General features: G+C 38.4%; 1 protein-coding gene across 2 annotated transcripts in view; it reads left to right on the plus strand.

Annotated features, from left to right (window-relative positions):
* The window catches only part of LOC105442843 (neural-cadherin-like), a 72,551-nt gene that overhangs the window by 38,579 nt on the left and 18,835 nt on the right, over positions 1–15,137 (plus strand). Inside the window, exons 11-23 of one of the 2 annotated variants that reach the window (XM_030975151.1) lie at positions 559–911; positions 2,067–2,280; positions 3,193–3,340; positions 4,613–4,753; positions 6,139–6,419; positions 7,077–7,377; positions 8,016–8,207; positions 9,018–9,271; positions 10,705–10,955; positions 11,622–11,755; positions 12,844–13,083; positions 13,314–13,526; positions 14,975–14,998. In XM_030975151.1, coding sequence (XP_030831011.1) covers positions 559–911; positions 2,067–2,280; positions 3,193–3,340; positions 4,613–4,753; positions 6,139–6,419; positions 7,077–7,377; positions 8,016–8,207; positions 9,018–9,271; positions 10,705–10,955; positions 11,622–11,755; positions 12,844–13,083; positions 13,314–13,526; positions 14,975–14,998 — 2,746 coding nt within the window. The remainder of the gene's footprint in view (positions 1–558; positions 912–2,066; positions 2,281–3,192; positions 3,341–4,612; positions 4,754–6,138; positions 6,420–7,076; positions 7,378–8,015; positions 8,208–9,017; positions 9,272–10,704; positions 10,956–11,621; positions 11,756–12,843; positions 13,084–13,313; positions 13,527–14,974; positions 14,999–15,137) is intronic. The other variant, XM_030975152.1, reaches the window with a different exon arrangement.

Below are 15,137 nucleotides of genomic sequence, written 5' to 3' on the forward strand. Positions count from 1 at the left end.
ATTGAAATATCATTTTTCCAAAAAAGAGATAAAACATTAGTTATTTGGTCTTGTTTATAGTTAAGGTGTTTATTTTGGGGGTCTAAATAGTTGAATTACAGGTGTATAGTTATAAATGAAATAAAACAACAAAAACAATAAAATACATAAGTTCAAAAAACAAAGAAATATATAAGAAATTTTCAGAACAATAGATAACACAAGGAATAACCTGGCTCTTCCAATTTTTGTTTTAGCAGTATTATTCCAAATGTTCTAAAGAATATATGTAGTGCAAACTAATGCTTAAATATGAAGAATATAGGATTTATGGGTAAAAATGTGAATTTTATGTCCTTAATTGCATAAATTGCGACAATTTTTACGGCCGAGATCATGGGGGGGGGGGCCTTAGAACCCCCTCCCCCCCCCCCCCCCAGGCTATGCAGTTTCAAAATAGCCCAGGCTATATAGGGTTAAACCCAGACTAAAGTTAGTACACTGAATAAAAAATGTACCTCAGATGAAAGCAGTTGGTAGAATTTGTGTTGAAGTAATTGTATGTTTTATTAAATCAAGGGCACCGATGGAAACATAAATGAACAAGATTGCATAGTGACGGCAGAGGATGTTGGTCGCCAAGCTACCGATGTTCCCGTACAAATTGATGTTAGAAGCAGCGATGACACCAGCTACCAAGTCCCTACGTTTTCTGGTACACCCTATCAAGTCACCATCAGGGAAGACTCAATGTCGCAGGAAGTCTTACTGGTGTCTGTTACGGGAACTGCCCAAGTTGGATTCAATATCATTCGTGGGTCGCGTCCATCCACCAACTTCAATCGTAATTTTGGCTTGAGTAACGATGATAATCAGTTCACATCAAGTTACATTACCGTGTTGGAGGCTCTTGACTTTGAATCTGTTGAGCGGTGAGTTTTTTTCTCAACACCTTTGAACCATGTCACATGTGTACAACACTTTGTATACTTCATTTTCGTTTCAGTCAGTAGTGGAAAAATTACCTGTTTAGGTCTGGAGAAGCTTGCAGCACTGCAAGTGAAAGCCGACCCAAACAGATGATTTTCCACCGATTGTGAAGAAAGAACTAATTAACAAGTCATATTACCAATCAGATGAACCTCTTAAAGATAAACTTGAGTTCTGGTAAAAACAGAAAATGAATTGTCACAAAATCAAATGAAACTTACACTTAATGTTCAAGATTATAAATAAATATCATTTGCCAAACAATTCTGGTAGAAAATGTATACTGGCTGAGTAATGAGCATAGAAAGATAAGGAAATCAAGGTATAGTAGCCCCTGACACCATTTGTGTTGTCCCATATACATCTTTGTATGTACAGTGCTTGTTACTTTACCAAGACTGGGCCAAATTTATTATGATTTTGATGACTCCAGGAACTTGCAGTACACACCAATACTTACATGCTACATAATCAACTTTTCTGATCCATTCCACACCTTTTCTTTTACAATGCAATTGCATGACCAGAACTCAACTTTATCTTTAAGTACATTTTCATTTACTTGAATCATTTTTCTTGATGTCGTCAATCTCTCTTGGGACTCTAGCTCATTACCTTTTACTCCTTTTCAATCGCTCATTTACGAAACTAATTTCAGTTGCTGCTAATCATAATTAGCCCGCGTACATCTGAGTAACTGGAAAGTAACTGAATGTGGTTAGGTGGACTTTTCACAGGTGCCTCAGAATGATTTTGCACATGGTTGTTCGAAATATGGCAAGAAATAGCTGAAGTGTTGGACCAAACTTTCCTTTCACATGTTTGTTTAGTTCCATCTACATATTTCTATGACAAGTGTTTTTTGATAATGCTATAGAGATGGTGATGTGTATACGGTTTGTTCTTGCATGCATGTAGAATGGATTTCATTTGACGTCCTGTCGAAAGAAAATATTCTTTTAATATCTGAGAATGAATCAAAATCAAATTTGTTATTGTAATGTATGCATGAAGTTAATTTAAGAGAGAAAAGACAAATGCATGTCATGTATATTATAATTCTTATCAGCAATGATTATCATGTTTTTAATTTGCAGGTACGATTTGATAGTAACAGCTAGGTACCCAAACTCGCCCTACACCGTGGAGACCAACGTAATCATCACGATCCTGGACGTCAACGACGAGACACCCATCTTCCCTGCATTCACATTCTATGGAAACATTGCAGAAAACCAACCACTACCCAATAATGATCCTGTCATTACATTAGAGGCCACAGATTCAGATGTAACTCCAGGGTTCAGCCAGGTTTGTACTGCATCATACTTTGTTTGTCGTATATATTCAACCCATTTTTATGGCGCCGCAACGAAGTAGCCGGAGGCATTATGTTTTTCGGTTGTCTGTTCATCCGTACGTCCCGTTCTCGTGATCTCAAGAACTGATTGATGGATTCCCGCCAAACTTGGGTCATGTATGTATCTTACAGAGCCCAAGATTAAATGTTGGGGTCAGGAGGTCAAAGGTCACAGGGCTCATTATGTATGCAAAAAAAGCTCGTGATCACATTATCATTAGAACCAATCGACGGATTATCATCAAACTCAAGACCTGTTTCTACCTTGCTGAGCCAATGAACTGATTAGATTTTAGGGTCATGAGGTCATACATGTATATGAAAAATAGAATGTAATCACGATATTCTGAGAACCTGTTAATGGATTACAATCAAACTTGAATTTTAAAAACTTGCTTCTATTTTGGTTTGTGAAATCGCTATATGGCGGAGGCATCCTTTTCGACTGTGCGCAGTCGAAGATCCATCTACAGAGATGCCAACTGTTCCGTTTTTGCCGTATTTGTTCCGTTTTTTCGCTATGAATACGGCAGTACGTTTTTAAATTTTTTTATTTATTTATTTATTTATTTATTTATTTATGGCCTTACATAATGCACACACCCTCCTCCCACTTCAAAAGAAACGCTCGCATCAATCATTCTGAACGCTGACAGAACGCTTTCTGAGTCTCTTGCGGCAAGTTCTCTGTGGTACACAAGTTTTGCTGCTGCCGCCGCGTGCCACATTTGTTCATGCAATAATCGGTCATTCCGGCCAAGGCGTTTGTGTATGCGAACTCTGAAGCGATGCCTGTGGAAACACATGCACGTTTGCCTTTTTAAAATGAGACAAGCTATTCATTACTGTTCACCCTCTTGCAGATTGTGTACAGTATTGACGGCGATCAGACGGACTTCAGGATAGATGAAAACTCGGGAGAGATATTCGCTATAACTGAATTCGATCGGGAAGCTGTGGCCGAAGATACCATTCCACTCACAGTCATAGCATCGGATGGTATCAATGAGAGTAAGTTTGCAGCAGGAGTTCAAACAAAATCTGGCTGGTTCAATTCAATTCAATTCAATTCAATTCAGTTCAGTTCAGTTCAGTTCAGTTCAGTTCAATTCAATTCAGTTCAGTTCAGTTCAGTTCAGTTCAGTTCAGTTCAGTTCAGTTCAGTTCAGTTCAGTTCAGTTCAGTTCAGTTCAGTTCAGTTCTGTTCAGTTCAATTCAATTCAATTTATTTCAACCATAAAAAATACATATAAAATAATTCAAATGGAAATATAAAAACATGGTGTTAGGAGCCCCAAAGAAGTTTGAATACAAACTTGTGGTTGGGGCACCAACCATGACATATATATCAAGAAATTAAAAAAAATAAACAAAAAAACATTAAAGGTAACACAAATGTATACAAGAAAAAGATTATAAAGACCTATATATGAGCATAAAACATTTACAGCAAAGCACTAGCCATGAGCGCACATGGACACTGCGTCAAATCCACCACAGGGAGATGACTGTAACCTCTCGTGTGTTTTAAATGCATCCATTTCCTGTTCTTGGAGATGGGTTAGGAAAAGATGGAAACACACATGAAGGTCTCATCAAGGTTCAACTACATAGAATCAGACTTGCATGGGACAAAATGAGATCAGACCTTTAAAATCTGAAGATGAAATCAATTCCAGTTCATGTTTCCTTCTACTAGATATATAGCACTGTTAAAGAGAAGGTTGAGTTCTGGGAAGAGGTGACAAATAATTTGTGAGCGTTATCATTGTATTATGCAAGTGTGAAAGAACATCAGATAAAAAATGTTCCTGGAAAAGCATGGCTTTTCAAATGTATTAATAATCTAAATATGGGATGTAACATCATCGTAGTCCCATATATATCTTTCTGTGTACAGAGCTTGTAAATTTTCCGAGACTGGGCCAAATTTCTTATCATTTTGATGATTCCAGAACCTTGCACTACACACTAATACTTATATGCTAGATGATCAACCTTTTCTGATCGATTCCACAACGTTTCTTTCACAATGCAATAGCATGACCAGAACTCAACTTTATCTTTAAAGCTAGTGCTGCTGCGGCTGCTACTACTACTACTACTTCTACTGCTGCTACTACTACTACTACTACTTCTACTACTACTACTACCTGCTTGACTTGTTCATCTTATTGTTCTTCTTCTTCTCCTTCTTGTTCTTCTTGTTCTTGTTCTCATCGACCTCCTTCTTTATCGTTGATGATTTTCATTTACTTCTTGCTTTCTTTTTTTACTTTCCAGGTAGGGCTACTGTCTTCATTACCATCGTGGATGAGAATGATAACCAGCCTGAGTTCAATGGCACCTTCAGCTTCGATGTTTCCGAAGATGTAGAGATGGGTTATGAGATCGGCATGGTCACAGCCACAGATGCAGACATCTGTAAGTATTGGTCGTACGCCACATGGGCCGGTGAAGATGGCTCTGCGGGCAGTTTCGTACTCTAAAAGAATTCCCAACTTTGCCTCTTGACCAGAACTAACCTTATCCCTAGCCCTTACCAAACTCCATTTGGCATGGCAACAAAATAGGGACATGTGTGAAAATTTTCTTTTAAGGTGATCTCAGAGATGCCAAGCTCCCGATAATTCACCCCAACTCCCGACCTTACGATCACCATCCTTATCCTATTATGATTTTTTTTTGGGGGGGGGGGGCGCTTATCAGTATATATATCTGTGAATTGAATGAGAAATATCCTCTGTTAACTTTAGCATGTAGTAATTCCACTATGTTAAAAGACAAATTAAGAGTAGCGAAAGATTGTTTCAGCATATATGGATCACAGGAACCAATGCGTGGAAATTGACACAGAATCCAAATGGCGGAAAATCAGCAAAAGAAGACCAAGAAATGGTCTCGGAAGTATAAGACCGAATACAGTATCAAGTACCCGTATATTCGGAAGTCTGAAAGGAATTCAACATGCATTTTTTACAATTTGTATGTTATTTAAAAAAAAGGGGGAATTATTTAACTAAATACACATGTAAATTGCTGCAAAATAAGGCTCAGTTTGCACCAGAGAGCATCTAGAACCACGGCCGCATGGGTCGGGCACTACGCACTCGAGATGTGCGCTATGCGCACATTATTTGGTGTCAGTTACAAATCCACCCTATTTCTGTTTTCCAAAAGTTGGCATCTCTGTGATCTTCATCTAGTGTTGATTGAAGTGAATCGGTAACATTGTTTAAGGTTGATGAAAAAAGTTTGTAAGTTTTGTATGAAATGTTACTCATTATATTCCTTATACTGTACTAACACCCTCTAACATTCAAAAAATTGTGAAACAATATTTATGGTTTTCTTTGTAGGCGTCACCTTGTGACACCCTCTAACAATCAATTTTTTAAATTTTCCCAACCATGAAAATAAAATAAAACGGCTTTAAAAAATGTTTGGAATGGTATATAGAGCCAATTCATTGCTTTGGGATGATTTACATTCACCTAAAATTTAATTAAATTATAATAATATAGTTGGGAGAATTAAGAAATTGATCAGATCAGTTTTTTCCCAATTTTAATCATTAATAATGGTCTTTTTTCACTCAAACTTTCAGATTATCTTTAATTGTACAACCTCTCATTGAAGTCAGTACTTTAACCACCATTTCTCTTATCTGAACAATGTTACAAAGTCCCTTTAAGTGAAGCTTGGTAGCGTTTGTTTTTCTTCTTTTTACCTATCACAAAATGAGCGAGTGTTTTGCAATGCATAAACCCTGTCTTGAAAGATAATTCATTATTTGTCTTTGTCTTCAGCCGAGGACTTGGAGTACTTCATCAGTGGAGGCAACGTTGGCGGAGCCTTCACCGTGGTTGCCAACTCCGGTGTCATCCGCAAGGCGGGCGTCCTGGACTACGAGTCGCAGACATCGTACTCGTTGGACTACAGCGTCAATGATGGCTTTAATACCGAGACCACCACTGTTGTTGTCAATGTCATCAACGTCAATGATGTAGCGCCGCAGTTCGGGGAGTCTTCCTACTCGGCCACTGTGCTCGAGGAGGACGATTCCGATATTCCTAGAGTCCTTTTGACGGTATGTACGAAGTGTGACATAAATATAATGTTGGAAGTTGATCGATGGTAGCTCAATACAGTGGCCTCTGTAAATATAATCCGCTCCAGGTATTATCATCGTGAATTTTAAAATGATTCAAATGACATCACAATACCTGAAATTTTCAAATGCAATTGTACATTTCTATGTCTTCTAATAATGTTATAGGGCATTGTTTGGAAGCTTAACCATGTTTTTATGTAGCCTATGGGAATTTTATGACTTGTGTAAAGAACATATTGGGCATGTACATGGATACTGGCTTATTAAAGTCAAAGGGTGGTATTCTCGAAAGCGGACTAACTTTAGTCCATGGTTTAATTCTCTGACTAAGTATTGAATGCCAAGTGTCCATATGAATATATTTTTGAATAATTTGATATGCCCCTAAATTACCATGATAACTTTATTATTTTATAGTTATATTGTTGTTTATCAATTATGTTATTAAATTTTATTTTAATTTAGTGACAGATTAATTTTTTCAAAAACATATTCATATGGACACTTGGCATTCCATACTTAGTCGGAGGATTAAACCATGGCCAAAGTTAGTCCGCTTTCGAAAATACCACCTAAATTCTTTTTTGGAACACACGTTATGACTTGGGCCTTATTTTGACAACTGTTGTGCAGGTCGCTGCCACTGATGGAGATGCAGATGCGGTTGCTGATGCGGTGGTCTACGATTTGCTCGGAACCGGAGCCGGCACCCTCTTCACCATCGACCCCCAGACCGGCAACATCACCCTGACTGGCGTGCTGGACCGCGAGGAGATCCCCCGCTACGTCCTGTCTGCCATGGCGACGGATGACAACGGAAACGGACTCTCCAGCTACGTGGATGTCATCATCGAAGTGGAAGACATAAACGACAATTTCCCTTTCTTCCCCGATCAGGAATACGTGGGCAGTGTCGATGAAAACATGCCACCGAGTAAGTCGTTCTATTTTACTGGAATCTCTCTATCAGGCCTGATAACTACCAGATTTACATCGGTTTCTTGATTTTGTTATTTTTTCCTGATTTTCTCCTGATTTTTTTTTCTTCCCGATTTTTTCTTCTTTTTCCCCCGATTAAAAAAAAAAACTATTTTTTTACGGATTTTACCCCTATTTTTTTCCCCCCGTATCCATTTTTTTTCTAGGGCTCACTATCTCCCCTGCTCTATCCATGAGCTATTTTATATAGTCTGAAGAGTCAACAAATTTTTACTCCTGCTCATGTCTATCATCAACCCTACAGTTTTTAAATTTGATATGTACTTCTTGAAATGCATCTGTATTATGGCATTGGGGACTCTTATAAAGTTCATAGGGCAGCCATTTTAACCCTCGGATTACTGAATGATCTCACCCCCATAGGTTATTTTACAGGGACAACCTGGTTCCAGTTGGTGATGGGTAAATAATTTGGACGCCTTTCAGTTGAACTTTGCTAGTAATGCAATATTACTTCTTTAACCTAGACACATTATACCATGTAATATCTCAATCAAAATTGACGTCATTACTGTTGATGTTGATATCTTTCTCATGTCATTGATGCCCTTGTTTTGATTATTTCTTGAACAGACACCCTGGTGCTGGCTGTGGTTGCTGAAGATCCAGACACTGCAGATAACCTGGTATATTCCTTCCCCATCCCAAATAGCAACTTCAACATCGACAGCGGCACTGGAGAAATCACAACCGCGATACAGTTGGACAGAGAGAGAGTGTCTGAATACGAACTTGAGGTCCAAGTTACTGATGGAACTAACACAGGTCAGTGCGTGTGGCATTGAAAATAAATACTGTAGAACCTATATGTAAAGTAAAAGACCAACAACCAATGAGGAAAGCCTAAAAGCCCCACTGCACTACTGATAGCTACTTGCGCCCTCTATATAGCAAACAATGCCTAACCGGTGACCGCTGGTCCCCCATGATCCCCTTTTTCTTATGTTAATTGAGAGCTGATTTGATGAGATAACCACCTGTCAGTGACCACGCTGGGTGGTCTAATCCCTTCTGGCCAAAGTAGTGCAGATTGGCTTTAAAATCAAAATTTGAAGCATTATTAGTAGGTATTTTTGTTATTTAAATATTCCTATTGAAGTTTCGTTTATTATTAAGTTATATATTCCTGGATATTAGTAAATGAATATTACTTAAAGATAAGCTTGAGCTCTGGTTATAAAAAGAAAATGAATTCTCACAGAATCAAACAAAATTTACAATGAATGTTCAAGATTACAAATAAATGTCATTTGCCAAACAATTTTGATAGAAAATGTATACTGGCTGAGTAATGAGCATAGAAAAATAAGGAAATCAAGGTAAGTAGCCCCGACACCATTTGTGTAGTCCCACATACATTTTTCTGTGTACAGTGCTTGTTACTTTACCAAGACTGGGCCAAATTTATTATGATTTTGATGACTCCAGAACTTTGCAGTACACACCAATATTTGTATGCTACATGATCCATGATTCTGATCCATTCCACACCTTTTTTTTCACAATGATCTCATGACTGAACTCAACACTATCTTTAAAAATAATGATCCATATTTGTTTGCATGAAAACCGCAGCCACTACACCAGTCATCATCACCATCAACGACGTGGACGATAACAGGCCGGTGTTCACTCAAGACCCCTTCCCCCCTGCCTCCGTCTTGGAAACGGAACCCGTTGGTACGACCATCACCACCGTACAGGTCACCGATCCCGACGTTGACCACATGGACAAGGTCGTGTTCACGATCAATAGTGGAGATGATGCTGACCTGTTTAGGATCGTCCCGGACGCAGCCACGCTCTCAGGACTCATTCAAGTCAATAAGGTATGTTGTACAATCATTCCAATACATGTGGGAACCCAGAGCTACCAACTAGTACAGATTTCCTATAATTGGTACGGAAATTAACAATCATTACGGCAGTACGGAATGTTGTCTAAAATTATGGATTACAAAAAACAAAAAAGTCCTGTGCAGTATGGCGGCCATCCAACACTCGCTGAGAAAGACGGAAAAAATAGAAGCCAATTTTCATGGAAACTGATGTGTTGTGATGACCTGAAAATTAATATTAAACAACTTTGTGTGAGTAAAGTCACCAAAAATTTCAGATAATCATGCGCACAGTGTTGGCATGCCGTTTTTTTAAGATTCATAGTGCCGTATAGGAAATTACTGATGTATTCCCCAAATTACTGATTTTGGACCTTGTGATTACTGTTTTTCTGTTCTGGATGTTGGCAGCTCTGTAACTGGGTTTTACAGGCCATGATGGCGACAACTGCTCCGCTGTCAATTTCCTTTATTTACAGCATTCTTTACTTCGTCTCGAGACGAAATAATATCCCTAACCCCAAACCTCACCTATAAAAACAAAAACAAAAACAAGTATTTCATGATATGATATGTATGTATTTAAAGTAATATCTTCTGTATTTGTAACCTATAATTTGTACATGGCCTCTCAGGAAATCAGAGTAATTAAATACTGACAGAGTTACCCTGTTTAGATAAAAACAAATAAACAAATAAAATTACAACCCTTACTAATATCTTGTACATTTGCTGATTTATAGACTATAGAAATTGTCACCGGAGCAAATTTTGGATCATGGTAGCACGCCTGGGAGAAATTAGAGAATTCAGTTGTTGATGGGTGAAAGCACTACAAAACATACCTATGACATTTTCTCAGTTTATCACAGTTCAACCAAAATGAAGAAGAAAAATAAACTAATTATTGTCTACATGATTTTGATTTTTTCAGAGAGTCATCTTTATGTAACACGAAGTTTGAAAAAAGATAAAAGACATATTTTCTGAGCTTTTTAAAGAGTTGTTATCAAGTGATATAGTCCCATTGCTGGAACTGATTTTTAATGGCATTTCCAGCACTTTAAGTTAATTAAAGCAGATTGCTTTTAACCCTGTCTAAGAATTCACAATCGAGGAGGCGCGATAGCTCAGTCGGTAGAGCAGTGGTCTCGTAATCCGGTGACCCGGGTTCGAAACAACCAAGGCGATGCGCTAGTGCCCTTTGGTAAGGCATTAATCCTCATTACCAGGTCCCTCAGAGAGGACCTAAAGCCGTCGGCCGTCTGGTTGCTTACTTACAAGCATTTGTGCTTTCTTAGCAGTCAGGGAAAATAACCACCACCACCAACCACCACCATCTATTTCATTCTTGCCATTGTTTTCCATTCTCAAATTCAAGAAAAAAATGATTTATGTTTGTTCTTCATCCTGTCAAACAATAGCCTCTCGACTTTGAGAGTGGGAATGCGAATGACTTCACGCTGACGATCCAGGTAGAAGACTCTCAGGGCACCATCGGTACCCCCCAGACGACGACCATCGAGATCTCCATCGAGAATGCCAATGACCTCGCTCCTGTGTTCGAGGAGGATATGTACGCAGGGGCGGTGTCGGAAGGTGCTGATGTCGGAAGCCAAGTGGGCACTTTCACCCTGACTGCCACCGATTTGGATGAGCCGGGTGGAGTGCTGAAGTAAGAAAGAAGTCAAATTTTTCAGCATACATAATAATAATATGGTTATTTATATAGCGCCGGTATTCGTCAGGCTCTGATGCTCATGGCGCTTTACACAAATTACCCTGGTCGTAGCCGAGCTGCCAAAGTAACTCGCGCTCAAGCATATCAGGTATCCATTTACATCTGGGTGGAGAGTGGCAAATGTAGATTAACGTCTTGCAAAAGGACATTAGCGACGGGACTTGAACCCCGTACCTTGTGATCTGCAGTCGGGTGACATATCCACTAGTCCACAACACTTCTAAATCCTGTCCGCTGGTGGCATTTTCACTGTCTTGTAACTCTTTCATGTTGTTTGCTTTGTGTTGTAATTTCTATTTTGCTTATACATGTACCTGGAAATTAAATAAATTTATTTTTAAAACTTAAAAAAAATCTTGCGTTATGGTGATGAAAAATCTTTGAAATAGAAACTCTTCATAAAATATATATAGTTAATAAATATTCGCTTATACCTTGCTGCTAACTTTCGTGCATGTTGTTCATTTCTAGATCTTACCTCAATTTGAAAAATTAATGAAAATAACGCCTTATTCAGTATGTTGATTGCAAGGTATACCTTGGTTCCATATGGCCTGCACTGTGGTATCAACCATTCCTCTTCGTCCTTTTCTGTTCCAGCTACGTGATTGACCCCTCCACAGATCCAGAAGGCCAGTTTGGTATTGATGCCAACCAGCGGCTCGTGGTCGCATCGCCCCTGGATAGGGAAACCGTCGCCAGCTACGAGCTTAAGGTCTATGCCGTCGATAACGGTAAGTTGCTCACATTTTAAGCCTGTGCAGACGTGACGTGACACATTAAACTGTCTTTTAAAAAAAATGTTTAAAAAATATTTAAAAACATAGCCACAAGTGGTGTTCAGATGCATTCTTCTACTTAGTATTTTACTGCATGTTTAAGGCACCTGGGGGGTGTTTCATAAAGAGTTTGTAAAGTTACGCATGACTTTACGAACGACTTGTATATGAAGTGCCAGATAGGATGCCCAAAGTTTTTTCTGATATTTCCAATAACCTCAATTAAATTATGGCAAAAAATATACTTTGCATTAAAAATGGTTGTTATAATAAGAATGTTAATCTACATCTGCACAGTTCAACTTAATAAATAATAATCAATGAATATTGAGCATCCCATTTGGCTTTTCATATACAAGTCGTTTGTAAAGTCATGCGTAACTTTACGAACAGCTTTATGAAACACCCCCCAGGCTAGCACAACTCAGCCAATCATTTTGAAATATTAGCAATAGATCCCAATAATATTAGGGTAGTTAAACTAGAAAGTAATTAAACTGTGCATGGGAAATACAACAGATTCAATAAGCTTAAATTATAAGGTACATGTACCTGAGCAGTTGCTGATCGGTTGTAGGGCTGAGGCCGAGAAAATGCAAGATTAACATGTATGACGTCATGACAGCTCATTATTCTGGCTTGTTCAAGTAAAAAATCTTAAATGTGTACTGGATACGACGAAGAGCAATTTTACCAAGTCAAAGTTGGATGTTTCATAATATGTCTACTTGATCCAAGTATTGAATTGTACACCAGTCCAGGGGAACAAATTTGGTTTATCCATCCTATGCACTTGAGATCTGACTGCTGATCGATAACAAAATGATTGTAAGTACAGTCAAACCTGTCTATAGTGACCACCTAAGGGAAATACAAAAAGTAGTCTTTGAAGACAGGTTCCTTTAGTACATGTTTCAATGAAAAACCATTTTTAAGGGAACCAACAGATGTGGTCTTTGTAGACAGGTGGTCACTAAAGTAGGTTTGACTGTAGCAGCAGAAACAATATCAGTAATCATTCTGACCTTTGACCCTTGTCCCAGGTGATCCTCCAATGTCGGGCACTGCGACCATCAACGTTGTGATCGAGGACGTGAACGACACGCCTCCTCGTTTCGCGGAAGACTACACCCCGTCGGTGAAAGAGAACTCTGATGCAGTGGCGGAGGTGGTGAGCGTGAGAGCTGTAGACGACGATGACCCAGCCTCTGGACCGCCTTTCCTATACCGAGTGGCAGGAACACCCAACGAATGGACGGACTACTTCACAATAGAAGGACTAGGTAAGGGATCGATCTCACAAGAGTTAAAGGGATAGCTCACGAGCTGTTTTGGCAATCGATGCTTTGTAAAACTAGAAGCTCTCATGGCATTCCATTTTAATGAAATTTAATCTGGACTCTTTATGAAATTCATGATAATGTCTTGTTTTACAGTAACCACAGTCCTTCCTCACATTAACCCAACAAACATCCAACTGTCTCACATATTCTTCCTTAACCCATGTGTGCAGGGACAGAAACCAGCGGGGACATCACCATAAGCACCAGCGGGAGAGCTATCGACCGCGAAGCTATTCCGTATTTTGACATCGTGTTTCTGATAGAAGAAGTGAACACAGACGAACTGTTGACCGGCACCCAGACCCTGTCTATAATGGTGACGGATGTCAATGACAATCCACACCTCGCCGCTACCAAGAATATCCTGGTCTATAGCTACGAAGGTAAGAGATCGTGTAGGGTTAACGGATGAAAATGTACCTGAGAAATTGAGGTGTTGAATGTTTCATCATGGGAGGTGACAAGCATTTTGCTTGACAGGTGCTTGCTCAGATCATTGTTGGACAGCGATCCAGGGCACCTTTTTGTAATAATGATTAAAAGAATTAAATTGGTTCTCGCACACTTAGGCCCATAAACCTCACTAAGCCTAGTTGTCAACTAATTATTTACTATATCATGTGTAATTAGTTAATAACTAGCTAAGTAAGGTTTTATGGAATAACTGTTATTTGACTCGGTGAAAAAATTAAACAGCCAAGTGTATATTACACTAAAGAGACCTCTGGTTGTCATTTGATACCAATTTATGTGGATCATTTGTCAAACTGTCTAGATCTGTTGAACAAAAAACATTAAAAAAAAATTAACAGCCTGTTTGCATTGATGTGTGCATGAAAAAGCAGAAAAAATTATACGCAATCCCTTATTTTAGGAAGCTTTTCAACAATTTTGTCCTTCTTTTTTTCCCATTCTTATTCTCAAAAAGATTTGTTGTTTTTTGCAAAAAATAGAAAAGAAAAAAATAGATGATATTATGTAATTTATTGTAAATAGAGGATTAGGAAGAGAAAAATGATGATATTGTTTAAGTTTCTAATATAGCTCATTTATTTGATTTTAGTTCTCAGAATGAGTAATAATAATGCCTTCCTAGAATATTTTGTTCTTACCTTCAGGAGATTTGCTGAATCTTTTTATACCAGTAACACTATCAATAGTTCCATGCCGATGCAATGCAATTCATTTCATTTCATGAAGCTTTGCATCAACAGTTTTTCATCCAAGCACTCTCGGAAGGAAAAAGCTCCTTTAGCCCAGATTAATCCCTCAAAACCACACCACTTAAATGTACATCAACAAATTTGTAAATGCGACAGTGCAATGCTGTATTACCAGTCTTTTGAGTCGGTACTTGTCATTTTTTCCATCATGAAGTACTTTGTTATTTACTGCTGAAAATCTTTGTATGTCGTACCATTCACCATTTTTACAATCCCACTGATAGAGGTCAATATTGCTGATAATGACATTTTTCTGTTGTAAATTTCTGTCTTTACTCCTTTAAATCTTGGTACATGTACATCATGCCATTGGTGATTTTTACATTTTTTGTGGTCCCACTAATAGGAGTAAATTATTGATAATAACACAATATGTTTTCCATTGTGATCCCTTGTAATGAAAAAACACCATTATAGGTAAAACTTTTAATGTTTCACTTGTAAATTGCTTTATTTATTGTTAAAAGTCTTGGTACGTGTACATCATACCATTGGTGATTTCTAAATGTTCTGTAGTCCCACTAAATGGGATTGGGAGTATTACATATTGATGATAACACATTTTGTTTTCCATTGTGATCCCTTGCTATTTAAACACACCATTGTAGGTGAAATCCCTGAGGTATCTCTTGGTATGTATTACCTCCACTCCCTAACAGTAATGCATCACTGTGTGAACACTAACCCAGCCTCAACATGGACCCATCCTTGCCTTAACCTTGCCTTAACCTTGCCTTAACCCTGCCTTTACCCAGCCTCAAACTAACCTTG

Source organism: Strongylocentrotus purpuratus, unplaced genomic scaffold (assembly GCF_000002235.5).
Source record: "Strongylocentrotus purpuratus isolate Spur 01 unplaced genomic scaffold, Spur_5.0 spur5_scaffold_8, whole genome shotgun sequence".
NCBI classification, from domain to species: domain Eukaryota; kingdom Metazoa; phylum Echinodermata; class Echinoidea; order Camarodonta; family Strongylocentrotidae; genus Strongylocentrotus; species Strongylocentrotus purpuratus.